We start from the raw sequence: 17,822 nt of genomic DNA on the forward strand, positions 1-17,822 counted from the left end.
CATTTAACCTTTTTGACAGCTGAAAGGACAGAACAGCTGTCACACCAAGACAACCAGAATCAGTCAGAGCTTGTGTTCCTTCCTTTGCTCTAATAAAAATGTTAATTCTTATCTGGCAAGATGGCAAGAGGTCTAAAGAGACAGTAGGAGCAAGAAAAAATCATTTACAGAGGCAAGAATCTTGAAAAGTATTTTTTTAATTGTGTTACTTCCTTCAGCAACCTCTGTTCCCTGTAAAATATACACATGTAGTACAGTAGACATTTTACTATGCTTACTGTATGAAAATGAAAAGCAAAAATACTAATCTACAGTTATATATTTTCTTTACATACTGCTTGAAAAAATATATGCAAGTACGAATTTTACAGCTATAAATTGTACATTTCAAGGAGGTAGAATACCTGCATTATTAAGATTCTCCCATCTCGAAACAAATAAACACATTTCACTGCCAGGACAGAGCTCGAATAGAATACATTTTAAAAAATCCTTGCAGCCATGAACAGACACTTCAGTACACATTTATTTAAATCAACTTTGAAATTCAACAATAGTTTAAAAAGTAAAAAGCATACAAATATAGGGACTCTTATAAGGTCCAACAGAAAATGGACGAGTTAGTCGAGCCACAGTAGGTCATATTCATTGGTAAAAAACAAGCTTTGATAATGACTGCTGCATTGTACACACAATGACATCCAGCATGGGATTTTAAAGACGGTATTTTGGGGGACAGTTGTGCTTTTCAGTTTTTTTAGGAACCTCTACCTGCAAAGCAGAAATGTTTTTTTCTCCTTCTACAGTCTGAAAGAATCGTAATACGCAGGAAAGGTTTCTGTGTTGTTTTTACATTCTCGACACAAACACAAAAACTGGGAAATATTTCAGTAATAGTGACGAACATCTGTTACCATTGTGCCTTGACGATAACACAACTAACATAACTGGTTCTACAGTAGGTATGTGTTAAAAATAGGCTGCCACAAATCAAGTTCCATAATCCACAGCGTGTCAAATAACACTGAAAATGTGCTCCTTTTCCTTTCAAAGAGCATTATTACAGTGGGATCTTGTGTCTGTGGAGGGGATTGCTAAACTGCCTGGTGTATGGTATACTGCAGGGACTGAGGCTTATGTTGTGGGTGGTGTTGGTCCAACAACACAATACTACATTTTCTCTACTAATGACCACTGTTCATCATGCTCAACATACCTAGTCTGGTTATTGGTATGGTCAAATCATTGACCTGTGAGGGTTTATGAAGTCAGCTACATCCTTTTTGGTGGTAATATTCTGTATTTATCCTTTACTTGACCATGTGAGTCCCATTGAGATACAAATCTTTTTTCAATGGAGTGATGTAGGCTTGCGACAGAGGAGAACATTAAGCATTAATTAGTTCCAATTGGGGGTTACCAAATCCCAGCAGTTCATTGAATCAATTGAATCAATAAAAATAAAAAACGATTTAAAATAGTGAAGAGACAACACTCATCTCTTCCCTATACGTCATTCTCTTCTCTCTAGAGACGACGTCACCCTTTCATTCCATGGGCAGAGGACTGCACACACATGGTTTCTTGACACACTCACTATGCAGTCTCCTTCATTCACACACGCTCACATAGGTACGTACAGGTTTTCATACAGTCTATGGTACATACATTAGCGTGCACGCACACGCTGTCTACATTCTCACACACAAAACAGAATCATAAATGCAAGAGCACGTCACCCTGAGCCTGGTCCTGTGCTGCCAATACGTTGCTGATAAGGAACCTCTCCATAAACCCCTCGCATATTTGGATGTTGTTAGTGAAGTAGTAACACTCAGACAAAAATAGAATTGAGATAAACCAAAACATGTTCGTTAACCCACTTGTAAATATAAACATATTTCTTTATCCAGGCAACAAAATTGTCATGTTTCATGTATAAAATCCTCTCATCTAAAAATATCCTATTTTTTCAGTACATGTCATGTGTTGTGTACACAGTAATTTTGTATAGCACATGTACACATAAATAAAAACGGAAATCTGTGATGCAGGGAAGCAGAGAGCCTCCAGTCTACTGTATATGGCCATATCTCAGCTTTAAAGAGACAGAGCACTCACATAGTTACAGCCTGGCCAAGCCTAACTACAGCCGGGTAATCTCCCTTTGTTAGCATTATACAAACAGCGACTTCAGTTAAGGTGGATCGAGGCCGTCTGATGCTGACAGAAGAAGCTCAAAACTCAAAGTTCCATAAGCCCTTGTGAGTTTGTGGCTGTCTATGTGCCTGCCCCCAAAGATCACAGCCGTCCAGATGCCAAGAGAGAAGAATAAATGTCATACATCATATAGCGCCTCCTGGTTTATTAATTTCCCTTTTCAGTATGTGGGAGAAAGCAGGGAAGAAGGGGGAGATGGAGAGGGGTGGGAGACTCCATTGCGCCCAGTTCAGTTGTTACGATGGCTGTCCGGTCTTGGTCAACGCAGAACCGCAGCTTTAGTATTGAACATATTCAGATTGAAGGGACTGCAAGAGGTGGCGAGGGGAGACAGAGATACAATATGACATTGAGTATAATGAACGTGAATCACAGGGCATCATAACACAACCTATGGCTCCATGGCAAATGTAAAAGCAAATTGCTGCATGTAATTGTTTTCAAAGTGTTGACGGCAGACAAAGAACATGTAGGGAGAAGGTTGTTATATAACAAGCCTGCATGAAATATTATATTCTAACAGGGTACAATAGAACTGTTGGTTGCAAAGGTCCAGAAAAGCCATTCAAATAGACAATCCTTAAAATGCCAAATGCATTTTCCTGAACTAATGAATACATTTATGGTGGACAAGACAGACAGGGTGTCTGTGTGTATGCAGCTAGAGAAGGAATTAGCAGGACTGACAAACAGATGGGGGTGGGAGGCATGTTGCAAGACGGGAGCGAACGAGAGAGAAGGAAAAGCTTATGTTATTCTGATGAAGCCACAACTCCACTGACTGGCAAAACAAAGAGACGAGAGGACAGCTGAGACATTCATAACAGATAGTCATCCAATATTCCCCATTGTCAACCGCTCCCTCTGCCATAAACACTCACTATCCGTCACATCACCGGTTACCTCCTATTCACACGGTTTGTGGGCCGGTGGCTGTTGTGTTGGTCTCTGAGCGCCGTACTCAGATTATTGTATGGTGTGCTTTATCCATCAAGTTTTTTTTATTTTTTATATGACACTGTGGTTGGATTAACAAGAATTGTAATCTTTAAAATGATGTCTAATACTTGTATGTTTGAGAAATGTGAATTATGAGATTTCTGTTGATTGAATTTGGTGCCCTGCAATTTCATTGGCTGTTGGCGAGGGGTTCCGCTAGCGGAACGGGGTTCTCTCTTGACGTTGGGGGGGGGGGGGGGGGGGGGGATGATGGTGTGATCGGTCTTGCTTTGCATCTATCGACCACACATGTGAATATCTTTCAGTTCTTATGTTTCAAGTGTTGTTAGATGGCTCAGATATTAGATGTCCTCAAGTTAAAGCGAAACCCAGAAACCAAAATGAATCACCCTGAAATCCAGCCAATCACTCAATGAAATGACCTCGCACATCAGCCAATGAGGCCACAGTGTCGAATAAACCATTGTTTACCCAGAATCCACCTGGTTAGTAGTTAAAGCACATTTTCAGATGAGTGTTCATTCTGTTGATGAGCTTTATTATTTTTAATTGTTATGTGATGTTAGGATCCACTCAATAGAGGTGAATACAGTAAACAGCCTAGGAAGAACAGAGCCGCAAAATAACTCTCCACCAACACACATTTGAAGAGGCACCATCGTTCATAACACTAATTAGACTTCTGACCAAATGTGCCAGTAAATGATTTTAACTGGAGACGGGTAGCTAGTGGGAAATGGCCGAATAGCCATGGTTAGTGTGTATGAAGTAGGCATTTAGACTAGAGGTCGACGATTAAATCGGAATGGCCGATTAATTAGGGCCGATTTCAAGTTTTCCTAACAATCAGAAATCGGTATTTTTGGACACCGATTTGGCACTTATTTAACTAGGCAAGTCAGTTAAGAACACATTCTTATTTCCAATGACGGCCTAGGAACGGTGGGTTAACTGCCTCGTTCAGGGGCAGAACGACAGATTTTTACCTTGTCAGCTCGGGGGATTCAATCTTGCAACCTTACAGTTAACTAGTCCAACGCTCTAACCACCTGATTACATTGCACTCCACGAGGAGCCTGCCTGTTACGCGAATGCAGTAAGCCAAGGTAAGTTGCTAGCTAGCATTAAACTTATCTTATAAAAAACAATCAATCATAATCACTAGTTAACTACACATGGGTGATGATATTACTAGTTTATCTAGTGTGTCCTGCGTTGCATATAATCGATGCAGTGCGTATCGTTGCTCCAATGTGTACCTAACCATAAACATCAATGCCTTTCTTAAAATCAATACACAAGTATATATTTTTTAAACCTGCATATTTAGCTAAAAGAAATCCAAGTTAGCAGGCAATATTAACCAGGTGAAATTGTGTCACTTCTCTTGCGTTCATTGCACGCAGAGTCCGTGTATATGCAACAGTTTGGGCCGCCTAATTTGCCAGAATTTTACGTAATTATGACATAACATTGAAGGTTGTGCAATGTAACAGGAATATTTAGACTTATGGATGCCACCCGTTAGATAAAATACGGAACGGTTTCCGTATTTCACTGAAAGAATAAACGTCTTGTTTTCAAGATGATAGTTTCCGGATTCGACCAGATTAATGACCTACGGCTCGTATTTCTGTGTGTTATTATGTTATAACTAATTCTATGATTTGATCGAGCAGTCTGACTGAGCGGTGGTAGGCAGCAGCAGGCTCGTAAGCATTCATTCAAACAGCACTTTCGTGCGTTTTGCCAGCAGCTCTTCGTTGTGCTTCAAGCATTGCGCTGTTTATGACTTCAAGCCTATCACCTCCCGAGATTAGGCTGGTGTAACCGATGTGAAATGGCTAGCTAGTTAGCTGGGTGCGCGCTAATAGCGTTTCAAACGTCACTCGCTCTGAGACTTGGAGTGGTTGTTCCCCTTGCTCTGCATGGGTAACGCTGCTTCGAGGGTGGCTGTTGTCGATGTGTTTCTGGTTCGAGCCCTTATAGGAGCGAGGAGATGGACGGAAGCTATACTGTTACACTGGCAATACTAAAGTGCCTATAAGAACATCCAATAGTCAAAGGTATATGAAATACAAATGGTATAGAGAAATAGTCCTATAATTCCTATAATAACTACAACCTAAAACTTCCTACCTGGGAATATTGAAGACTCATGTTAAAAGGAACCACCAGCTTTCATATGTTCTCATGTTCTGAGCAAGGAACTTAAATGGTAGCTTTCTTACATGGCACATATTGCACTTTTACTTTCTTCTCCAACACTTAGTTTTTGCATTATTTAAACCAAATTGAACATGTTTCATTATTTATTTGAGGCTAAATTGATTTTATTGATGTATTATATTAAGTTAAAATAAGTGTTCATTCAGTATTGTTGTAATTGTCATTATTACAAATTGTTGTATTTTTTATTTTATTTTTATCGTCCGATTAATCGGTATCGTCTTTTTTTGGTCCTCCAATAATCGGTATCGGTATTGAAAAATCATAATCGGTCGACCTCTAATTTAGACTGGAACTAGGCCATCGCAGGTCCTGTTTCAGCACCATGCAGACAACAGACAAGGAACAGAGAGGAGTTCAGTGGAGCCGCCAGAAAGTTAGACACATACAGTGGAGAGCCTGCAGCAGCAGCAGGGATAGAACAAGAATTCCGACTGGCTACGATTATAAATAGACAACATCTACACAAAAAGGGAGGACACTCGTGTTTGACAGAAGTGCAGAGAGGAAATATGACAGTTCAAAATAAGAGTAAGAGAGCAGAAATACCAAAAAGGTGGTGATGGTGATGTTGGAGTATTTTTGGGGGCGGGGCACACACTTACGGGGATGGAGCGGCTGAGGTAGCGGCCGGAGGGTCCGCTGAGCCCGGAGTAGCCCTCCTGCTGGGGTCTGAATGGGCTGTACTTATCAGGCCCGGGGCCCAGCCTGCCTGCAGCATGTTGGGGGGCCCCCGTGGGGCTGAACACCCCAGTAGGGGAGGAGTTATACTGATTGTTGTTGACCTCATGGTGGTGGTAATTGGTGCCACGCACGCCGTTAGCCACGTAGCCGTGAACGGAGACGGCCCAGCCCGACGGAGGGATGGGGGTGGTGATGATGGATGGAGGAAAGGAGGAAGAGTGTGATGAAGAGGGCGTGTACGGCAGCTTCCTATTGCCCTCGCTGCCGTCAGCTGCGTACAGGTTGCCTAAGGAGCTGGCTAGCCTGCAGTTAATGAAGGAGCTGAGGGAAAGATAGATGGGAGCGGGGAAGGGGACATAAATACACAGGACACATCCCAAACACCAAACAAACACAATGACAAGAGGACTGCCTTCTTTCACAGGCTCAGGAGAGGACAGCTGCCTACTGTGGACTGGTACTGTGGATCTAATAGTGGACTGATTTACTATATTTTCACTAGGGCTGTCGCCAACTAAAACAAAATCTTGGTCGACCAAGTGCCATCTGTTCTTTCAACCAATCTACAAAATTTTAAAACGTGTATTTATATAAAATCAACTATATGTAAGCTACTCAGCTTGTCTGAATAGTCTACATAAGCGCACTGTGATTAAATAATTAAGACAAATGACACAAGAGGGATTCCAAGATCAAGACAGCCTAACCAGAAGAAAAAAACCTGTTCCCGAACCACCTCCTCCCGCTGCTGCTGCTGGCCTTCTCAGATTCTGCCATTAGCTCCTGAAGCTGCAGGTAATAGGCTACACCAGGGGTCAGCAACCTTTTCCATTCGGATTGCCAATTTATCTTACCATTTCTACTAATCTGCGTGCCAGTTACTTTCGTGGAACAGTTTCATTTATTTTATAATAAAGTCTTTACATCTCAAAATCGTTGTCATGTGATTAATAAAAATTATATCGAAATGAAAATTATACAAATCTAAAAGTAACTTCTATTGCCAACTATGTAAAAATAGCTGACATAAAGGCAACAAATAAAAACATTGCATTGTGTAGGTAGAAAAGATCCTGATTAAAATAAATCACATTGGCTATGCATGGCCTGTCTGCAAGGAACTTGAAACATTGTATCAACTATCAACTTGGTTCAGCCCAAAGCTTGCACTAACGATCTTGCAACATTGTATAAAATATTCTGGACCCTCAGAGTTTCCTGGCCAGTGAGCTCTGGACAGACACAGCTGTATTTGTGCAAGGGATAACAAGTAACCAGGTAGGCCTATTTCATGACGTTTCCACCGGATCAGAGCATTACATTTTCCCCCCCAATTCACACCAAGTGGTGGTTACTGAAAGGGAGAGAGCTGGAAAGATTATTCAAATAGGCTACATTGAGGAACTATTGTCATTCTCAATGAATGTAAAAACAGACTTTGTTTACTTGTTTGAAGTGATGAAAAAATAACTGAGAAGATCCACAGCTCATTAGTGGTGGTGAGATAACACAATCAGAAATATCAGATCCCCAAATGGGAACATTTATAAGACTACATTTGCGCGCAGGCCAGGTAGACTAGTCCTACTTCTATGTGTAATCAGGTGCATGTCCTTACTCAACATTGACAGGAGCACTCCAAAAACAAAACAAAATGAATAAATTGACAACTCATAAATGGAATGAAATAAACCAAAACTTGTTTCTCACAAGTGTAGCCTAGATTGTGCTCTCTGCAAACAATGTGTCCACTCCTACAATGAAAACAGTAAGACTGTAATAATATATGTAATGCGTTAGCAGAAATGACGGTAACCAAACAGACATTGTAGGTTAGAAATTATGGGAATTAACGTTAAATGTACTACTGGTGTGCCACCTCTGCAATGGATTAGTCTACTGAGACAGGCGTCAATCAAGACTTGGCGTAAACATATTTTATTTATTCCTTAACTGCTCGACAAACCCTATCGACCAAACAATCGACTAAATGGGATCAGCCATATTACACACAACCGATTTACACTGACGGCAAGCAGTCTACAATAGTGGATTGAGTCGGACAGTAATAGCAGATTGATTCAGCCAATCTATATTGCCATGGCTACCTACCTACACATTCACTGTTGAATAATTTGGTAGAATAGAAAAAGACAATAACCAATCCTGAAAAGAGCACAAAGTACAGTAGGTCTGGTACCGCTCCAGAGGAGAGATTGTTGTGGCATATTTCTGTGTTGTGTTATCTGCTAGTCCCTGTCTCTAGTGGTGCAGAATGCGGGGGATTTAGATTTGGTCTGTTGGGAAAGCTCACAGCCTGCAGCGCGTCAACCCTCTCTGTGAATCGGTCTGGTCACTGAGACACACTGCACACGTGTTCCCTGTCCTGCCCTGCGTATCCTTCCACCTGCCACTTGCTTTCAGGACATGTGGTAGTCACAGACAGGCAGAAACACAACCAGGGGACTGAGACAGCCAAAAAAGGACAGGACAGGAAAGAGAGGGAAAGAGAAATGTTAAACGAGTAAAAGACAAATCTACAGGAGGCAAGAGAAAGGGTAAGTGGATAAATGGAGGGATGGGAGGCTGCACAGTGTGAAACAGAAATAAAAGGGAGGAAGAAATGGAAGGAGAGGGGGAAGAATGGGAAAAAAAGAAAGAGTGAGTAGATAAGAGGAGTAAAGGGTAAGACGTGTCGGGGGAGGGGTGTGCGGGGGGGGGGGGGCTCACCTCTTGAGGTTGGACGCCGAGGAGGAGGAGCTGCGGCTGATTCTCTTGGCCGTAGCGGAAGCAGAGGATGATGGGACTTTGGAGGACTTGAGGGGGGAGATGGTACCCTGAGTGCCCACTCCAAGGTTCATCCTACTGGGAAAGAGAAAGAGAGGGAAGAGAGAGAGAGACAGACAGAAGGAAAGGAAGAATAATTTGATATACATAGTGTGAGGTGAAATAAAAGTAAGAGCTGTTAACAGAAGAGCTTTTGCCAACACACACAATTTCTACTACTAGACACATAAATTCAGTCGGGCACGCTAATTGGATAGATTACACTCCTTAAAGACATGAATGACCTACAGTATAAATCCCATTGTCAGAAACAAACAAAAGAGTGGGCAAGACTTTGATGACACCCAGTGAAAGTTCTACCCTGTAACCCCAGACTACAGAACAGTACCTGAAGGACTACTGATTAGGTAAGGATTTATCAAAGCACAAGCATTGAATATTTACTCTAGTATAATACGCCAGTATTATAGATGTGTGAATGAATGAGGGAGAGAGATAATAAGAGACAGAAAAGAGGTAAGAGGCATCACTCCCAGTTCCTTCATTAAAGCAGTCTGTCCGCTGCTTGTGGATGTCTGTGATCTGTCTGTCAGTACTGGGCTGAAGAACTTCCAACGTCATTCAGGACGGTACAGCAATTAGAGGAGACTGTGCTAGTCTGAGTGGCCTCGGACTCTTTCAGTGACACACACACACTCGCACGCAGACAACACACACACACAGTCACACATGCAGTCACGCAGACAGACACACAGAGATACACACATACAGACATACAAACAAACACACAACAAACACACCTGCACGCTAACCTTTGAGTAGGTGAAAGAACCAAGGCTAAAGGAGTGGGAGGACGCAGAGCTGTGTAGAGCCTCTTCTCTCGCTCCTCTTTGAGGAAAATGAATTAAGGGCTGTACTTTAGCACAAAAGAGGGAGTTCCATTTCCATCCCTCTTCACACTCCCAAGTCACCTCTCCTCCTCTACCTCTGACCATCCAGCACTTTGCTGCAGGTAGCCTAGTTACAGCTTGAGTTGAGCTATACTTTGCACCGAATTGAATGAAATACAGACTAGAGGTCGACCGATTAATCGGAATGGCCGATTAATTAGGGCCGATTTCAAGTTTTCATAACAATCGGAAATCGGTAATTTTGGACACCGATTTTCTTTTGTTTACACCTTTATTTAACTAGGCAAGTCAGTTAAGAACACATTCTTATTTTCAATGACGGCCTAGGAACGTTGGGTTAACTGCCTTGTTCAGGGGCAGAACGACAGATTTTTACCTTGTCAGCTCAGGGATTCAATCTTGCAACCTTACGGTTAACTAGTCCAACGCTCTAACCACCTGCCTCACGAGGAGCCCGCCTGTTACGCGAATGCAGTAAGAAGCCAAGGTAAGTTGCTAGCTAGCATTAAACTTATCTTATAAAAAACAATCAATCAATCATCATCACTAGTTATAACTACACATGGTTGATGATATTACTAGCTTATCTAGCGTGTCCTGCGTTGCATATAATCGATGCAGTGCGCATTCGCGAAAAAGGACTGCTCCAACGTGTACCTAACCATAAACATCAATGCCTTTCTTAAAATCAATACACAGAAGTATATATTTTTAATCCTGCATATTTAGCTAAAAGAAATCCAGATTAGCAGGAAATATTAACCAGGTGAAATTGTGTCACTTCTCTTGCGTTCATTGCACGCAGAGTCAGGGTATATGCAACAATTTGGGACGCCTGGCTCATTGCGAACTAATTTTCCAGAATTTTACGTAATTATGACATAACATTGAAGGTTGTGCAATGTAACAGGAATATTTAGACTTATGGATGCCACCCATTAGATAATGTTACGGATACAAGTATTCTGTGTGTATCCTGTGTGTATTTCTTTTCTCTCCTTCTCCCCTACTCACAGGTGACCATCATCATTCCCCAATCAGTCATCAATCAGTCGCTAATCAGAAGACACCTGCTCCTTTTCTCCTACCCAATCGCATTCCCTTTCCCTTGGTTTAAAAACCCTGTCTCTAGAGCTCGATCTCTTTGTCTAGAGCAATCTCTCTGTACATGCCATATGTTTGTAGACCTCTTGTGTGGTTTAGGATACATGTCACTTTGTCCCCACCTGTGAGTATTGTTTTGGTTATGGTGTGTGAGTGTTTGTTTGGTGGGAAAAGGGGGTAACCAAGATAAGACGCCCATGGGCATACACTACCCATAGGTAAACTTTGTTAAATACACAAGTTAGAACTGGGTGGACCACCCACTATTTTTGGTTAGTTAGTTAGCTGTTGTTGAAATAGGCTAGTCTAGCTTAGGGGTGTTTTGGGATATTTGTTTCTTTCCTTGGGTCCAGCTCAGCCCCTTTTCCTGCCGCCCCCATTACCGTGTGTTTGCTAATAAGCCCCGAGTTTGACGGTAAATTTAAGTTGTCGTGGTTATTTAGTTCTCACCGTTACTTTGTCACTATTACACTTTGCATGAGTTATGTTACGGGTCCCATTACCATCCCCCCCTAGACTGTCGGGCCAAAGGGATTCGTAACAGAGAAAATACGGAACGGTTCTGTATTTCACTGAAAGAATAAACGTTTTGTTTTCGTGATGATAGTTACCGGATTCGACCATATTAATGACCTAAGGCTCGTATTTCTGTGTGTTATTATGTTATAATTAAGTCTATGATTTGATAGAACAGTCTGAATGAGCGATGGTAGGCACCAGCAGGCTCATAAGCATTCATTCAAACAGCACTTTCGTGCGTTTTGCCAGCAGCTCTTCGCAATGCTTCAAGCATTGCACTGTTTATGACTTCAAGCCTATCAACTCCCGAGATTAGGCTGGTGTAACCGATGTGAAATGGCTAGCTAGTTAGCGGGGTGCGCGCTAATAGTGTTTCAAACTTCACTCGCTCTGAGACTTGGAGTAGTTGTTCCCCTTGCTCTGCATGGGTAATGCTGCTTCGAGGGTGGCTGTTGTCGATGTGTTCCTGGTTCGAGCCCAGGTAGCGGCGAGGAGAGGGATGGAAGCTATACTGTTACACTGGCAATACTAAAGTGCCTATAAGAACATCCAATAGTCAAAGGTATATGAAATACAAATGGTATAGAGAGAAATAGTCCTATAATTCCTTTAATAACTACAACCTAAAACTTCCTACCTGGGAATATTGAAGACTCATGTTAAAAGGAACCACCAGCTTTCATATGTTCTCATGTTCTGAGCAAGGAATTAAACGTAAACTTTCTTACATGGCACATATTGCACTTTTACTTTCTTCTCCAACACTTTGTTTTTGCATTATTTAAACCAAATTAAACATGTTTCATTATTTATTTGAGGCTAAATTGATTTTATTGATGTATTATATTAAGTTAAAATAAGTGTTGTAATTGTCATTATTACAAATACATTTATAAAAAAATCAGCCGATTAATCGGTATCGACTTTTTTGGTCCTCCAATCGGTATCGGCGTTGAAAAATCATAATCGGTCGACATCTAATATAGACAGGCATGGTAGTATGTGTGAGGGACATTGTGTGTGCCGAGATATGTGTTGAGACTCGAGAGAGGTGTCGATGCCACTTATATTGGCGCCCCCCTTGGGTTGTGCCGTGGCGGAGATCTTTGTGGGCTATACTCGGCCTTGTCTCAGGATGGTAAGTTGGTGGTTGAAGATATCCCTCTAGTGGTGTGGGGGCTGTGCTTTGGCAAAGTGGGTGGGGTTATATCCTTCCTGTTTGGCCCTGTCATGGGGATGGGGCCACAGTGTCTCCTGACCCCTCCTGTCTCAGCCTCCAGTATTGATGCTGCAGTAGTTTGTGTCGGGGGGCTAGGGTCAGTCTGTTATATCTGGAGTATTTCTCCTGTCTTATCCGGTGTCCTGTGTGAATTTAAGTATGCTATCTCTAATTCTCTCTTTCTCTCTCTCGGAGGACCTGAGCCCTAGGACCATGCCTCAGGACTACCTGGCATGATGACTCCTTGCTGTCCCCAGTCCACCTGCTGTGCTGCTGCTCCAGTTTCAACTGTTCTGCCTGCGGCTATGGAACCCTGACCTGTTCACCGGACGTGCTACCTGTCCCAGACCTGCTGTTTTCAACTCTCTAGAGACAGCAGGAGCGGTAGAGATACTCTCAATGATTGGCTATGAAAAGCCAACTGACATTTACTCCTGAGGTGCTGACTTGTTGCACTCTCGACAACTACTGTGATTATTATTATTTGAACATTTGAACATTTTGGCCATGTTCTGTTAAAATCTCCACCCGGCACAGCCAGAAGAGGACTGGCCACCTCGCATAGCCTGGTTCCTCTCTAGGTTTCTTCCTTTCTAGGGAGTTTTTCCTATCCACCGTGCTTCTACACCTGCATTGCTTGCTGTTTGGGGTTTTAAGCTGGGTTTCTGTACAGCACTTTGATATATCAGCTGATGTAAGAAGGGCTATATAAATAAATTTGAATTGATTTATATTGAGGAGACTGTTTTGTGATAGCTAGGATACACCCGTGACACTTAGACAAACCACATAGTCAACACTATTGTAAAGGTACCTAAAAGGTTGGGACGGTGACCTGGTGTGCATTTTCATGTCTTCAAGTCTGAAAGAAAAGAGCAAGAAAGATAAATGAGGGTTCACTTCCAGAGACAGCATGTTTGCACACTTACAGTGCATTCAGAAAGAATTCAGACCCCTTGACTTCTTCCGTTACAGCTTTATTCTAAGATGGATTAAAAAAAACATTTTCCTCATCAATCTACACACAATACCCCATAATGACAAAGCGAAAACAGGTTTTTGAAAATGTATTAAAAAAAATAAAAACGGGGGGATCATGTAACCCCTGAACAAGATGGCCGCACAAGTAGTTTCCAATTCCTAATCTTACCTCCACTTCAAGTTTAAACTCCTTTAGCTTTAGTCAAAATGTCATGGCGGCTACAAAAGGTGACATTTTTAACCGGACTCGAGCATTAGCTTCAGAAAAATCTAGCGCCAGGAGCAAGAGGACCCGTTCCCCCCCGAAAGCCAACCTCGCACTGTCTGAGTTGAGTTCCCAACGTACAGAACTCAACATTAAATTAGATGCCATTAACTCTCAGCTCAGTGCGATAGGGGGCAAGGTGACAATCCTGGAAAATGCTTTGCCTGACATCAACAAGATTACCATAAACGCGGGGGCAAATCCTATCCATGGAAAACTTATTGACAGACACCATGGAAACAATAGCATATGCAAAAAAAAATGAGCATCTGGAAGAGAAAACAGAGGACCTAAAAAACAGGGGGCGAAGGAATAATTGTGTTCAATTAAATCTGGGTGAAAAAGAGGGGAAACATGCCACTGATCCGCTACCTGCAAGACAAACTTCCCGAGTGGCTCCACCTGTCCACCGACAAGCCCATAGAACTCGAGAGAGCTCACCGAGCACCGAGGCCCCCACCAGCAGCCAGACAATCACCATCGGACCCATAGCACTTTTGGATCATGCCTTTGTCCACCTCCGCTATGACCTCTGCAAAAACATCCCGAGGTCAAAGAGCTGGAAATTCAACACCTCCATGCTATCAAACGAAGCATTCCATACATTGGTAACTACATGGATAGACAACTACACACAAGACAAAGATTCTCCGGCCACAATGTGGGACGCTGCTAAAGCCACACTAAGAGGTCATCTAATTGCATATGCTTCCTCTAAGATGGAAGCACACAGGCTAGATCTTGAGGGGGAGCTGGAATGCTGTGAAAAAGTACATAATCCCCAGACAGCACCTCCTGGAGTCAACGCCAAACTGAATTTGGACTATACTCGGGAGATTTAAAAAAAAGTTTTCTTTACTAAACAGAAATACCATGAGTATAGCAATAGGCCGAGTAGATTGCTTGCCAATTAAAAAAAGAGCAGTCAAGAGCGTACAATCATGGCTATCCGAACAGCAGAGGATGAGGTCACATATGAGCTAAAAAATATCAATTTAACTTTTCATGATTTTTACTGCAAACTATATACCTCTGAGAGAAAACACACAGAGGCAGAACTCCACTCCTTCCTAGAGGGAATCTCGCTACCTAAACTATCAGAGACCGGCCAAGAAGATCTCAACTCCCCCTTCACTCCTGAGGAGAACCTGGAGGCAATTACCTCCAAGCCACCTAATAAGTCCCCAAGCCCAGATGGATTCCCCAGAGAGTTCTACAAAGCTTTTTGGCCCCAGCTTAGCCCTATTTTCATGCCAATGCTGGAGGATTTTTGCAAAAACGGAGTTCTCCCAGACTCAATGCACACACCTCGCATTACAGTATTGCTCAAAAAAGACAAGGACCCTCTATCCTGCTCATAAGCTTGTTGGATTTCGACTACAAAATAATTACCAAATTGCTCGCCAAAAGACTAAACACTCTTCTTCCCAAAATAATAAAAGCGGACCAAACTGGATTTATTAGAGACACTCTGATAACATTCACCGTCTTTTTGATATTATTGATCAAGTAAACGCACAGAAGACCCCTGTCCTTCACTGGATGCTGAGAAGGCGTTTGACAGGATGGAGTGGAGCTTTCTGTTCTCAGTCTTAGAAAAGTACAATATGGGCCCAAACTTTATTAAATGGATCAAATCACTATACTCTCATCCAAATGCCATGGTGACTACTAACGGTCTGAACTCTGACAGATTCCCGTTGGGACGGGGCACAAGACAAGGGTGCTCGCTGTCCCCCCTGCTCACTTGTTGGGGGCGGAGCCTCTGGCAGAGTTGATAAGGAGCAATCCAAGTATTATAGGTATTTCTGCAGGCGGCCTGCAGCACAAAATTTCGCTTTACGCGGATGATGTCTTGCTCTACATGTCCAACCCTGAGAAATCCCTCTCATTTTAGACACAATTGCTCAATACGGCAAGTTTTCAGGCTATAAGATCAATTTTAACAAATCCACTGTCTGCCCTCTCAATATTACACTCACCAGCTCTATGAAGACACTATGTCCATTCCAATGGAAGACACAGGGGTTTCAATACCTTGGGATCTTCATAACACCAGATCTGAATAGCCTTTTCAAGGAGAATTATCTTCCACTCCTGGATCGAATCAAGAACGATCTCCAAACCTGGATCTCCCTCCCAATTAGCTTAGTAGGAAGAATTAATGTCATCCGTATGAACATCCTCCCTAGACTGAACTATTTATTTCAGATGCTCCCATGCTATCTCCCAGCTTCCTTTTTCAAAACAACTAACCAAAGCATCACCAAATTTATATGGGGCAATAAAAAACCTAGGATCAAGTTCTCCACTCTATCGAAACCTGAATCTAAGGGTGGTCTTGCCCTTCACTCCCTCCAATTGTACTACTGGTCTGCCCAAATCCGCAACATGCTAACATGGATCACAAACAGACAAGAGTCAACGTGGATTCAGATAGAAGCCCAATCCTGTGGTTCATTGCCACTAAGCTCAATTATATTCATTAATAACTTTAGTGAAGTGGGCAACATAGCCAAAACCTTTGTGATTTACAGCACCCTACTAGTGTGGAGGGACTGTAAGAAATACCTGGGCATTTCCTCCCAAATATGTTCTCACTCGCCTATAGTAGGCAACCCAGACTTGCCAAAAGCCCTGAGGGATGCCAACTTTAATCTTTGGCATACTCTAGGAATCAGGACCTTTTCAGACCTATTTCATCAGAAAACCACTACACTGAAATCCTTTCAAGAGCTCTGCAGTGAATTCAATGTGCCAAGAAAAAATATATATCTTCAAATTAGACATGTAATTTCCTCATTTACCTCCAAGAGGAGGTTTAGAACTCAGTAGAATGAAGTTGAAACCCTTCTCGTCACAGCACAATCCATTAAAGGCAAAATATCTTATATCTATAGACTCCTTTCTGAGAAAGGAGGCTCCTCCTTTACTCCTTTGAAAATAATCTGGGAAAAGGACCTTGGTCTGACTATCAGTGATGAGTTATGGGCAGAGGTTTGCGACAGGGTATACTGCTCCTCTACTAATGTAAAAATTAAGAATCTAATTACACATTTGTACAAATTTTATTACACTCCCTTGAGACTCCATAGAATGAAAACAGACATTTCTCCTAACTGTAAAAGATGTACCTCTGAAAGTGGAACCTATATGCATGTATTTTGGAGCTGTAGAGAGATTGCCAGATTTTGGCAATCTATACATACTGCTGCACAGAAAATACTAGATCTACAGTTTGATATGACCCCGTGTATCTATCTTCTTAATGCCCAGCAGGACGTTGTTCTTGATCCTGACAGAGAAAATTTGCTTATGACCATTACATACTTTGCTAAGTAATGTATTCTTCTATTGTGGGCCTCTAATACCTCTCCTACATTTAAAATGTGGATTGACCAGATTGTTGACTTTCTCCCTCTTGAAAAGCTCACTTATGACCTCTGCAAGAGACAGCCCAAGTTTGATAGACTAGTAATAGGTCTCCATTACTCAACTATATTTCAAATTGGACAGAGTGAATGGGGTGATTAGGGAAATGAGCAGATGCATGTTGTGTAAGGTGCTGTAAATTCTAAAAACTAATTATTTGCTCGTTGTCTCAGCTAAGGCTGGAAATAGCTAATAAGAACCTTGATAATGCTGCTGCAAGTTTTATATTTTAAATTTTGTAATAATTATTATTAGCTATTTATTATTAGTTATATATAACAATTCTTTCTATTATTATTTATATATTATTATTTTTTAATTTTTAAAAAGTCTGTCACATCTGTGAATGTGGAATGTGTTTTGTTAGTTGATTGAACTTTAAATAAAAAATGTAATAAAAAAACAGAAATAACATGGGAGTCCACCTGTGCTAAATTCGATTGATGGGACATGATTTGTAAAGGCACACACCTGTCTATATAAGGTCCCACAGTTGACAGTGCATGTCAGA

At 41.9% G+C, this 17,822-nt stretch overlaps 1 protein-coding gene across 4 annotated transcripts in view; it reads right to left on the minus strand.

The window, feature by feature from the left end:
* Positions 1 to 179: 179 nt before the first annotated feature.
* cdc14ab (cell division cycle 14Ab) overlaps positions 180 to 17,822 on the minus strand; it is a 75,615-nt gene continuing 57,972 nt past the window's right edge. The window contains exons 13-16 of one of the 4 annotated variants that reach the window (XM_071344304.1): positions 13,448 to 13,495; positions 8,824 to 8,958; positions 6,015 to 6,414; positions 180 to 2,528 (exon numbers count right to left, since the gene is read on the minus strand). In XM_071344304.1, coding sequence (XP_071200405.1) covers positions 2,499 to 2,528; positions 6,015 to 6,414; positions 8,824 to 8,958; positions 13,448 to 13,495 — 613 coding nt within the window. In that variant the 3' untranslated portion in view covers positions 180 to 2,498. Of the gene's footprint in view, positions 2,529 to 6,014; positions 6,415 to 8,548; positions 8,680 to 8,823; positions 8,959 to 13,447; positions 13,496 to 17,822 lie in introns of those variants that run through there. The other 3 variants (XM_071344305.1, XM_071344306.1, XM_071344307.1) reach the window with 3 other exon arrangements.

Source organism: Salvelinus alpinus, chromosome 15 (assembly GCF_045679555.1).
Source record: "Salvelinus alpinus chromosome 15, SLU_Salpinus.1, whole genome shotgun sequence".
NCBI lineage: Eukaryota > Metazoa > Chordata > Actinopteri > Salmoniformes > Salmonidae > Salvelinus > Salvelinus alpinus.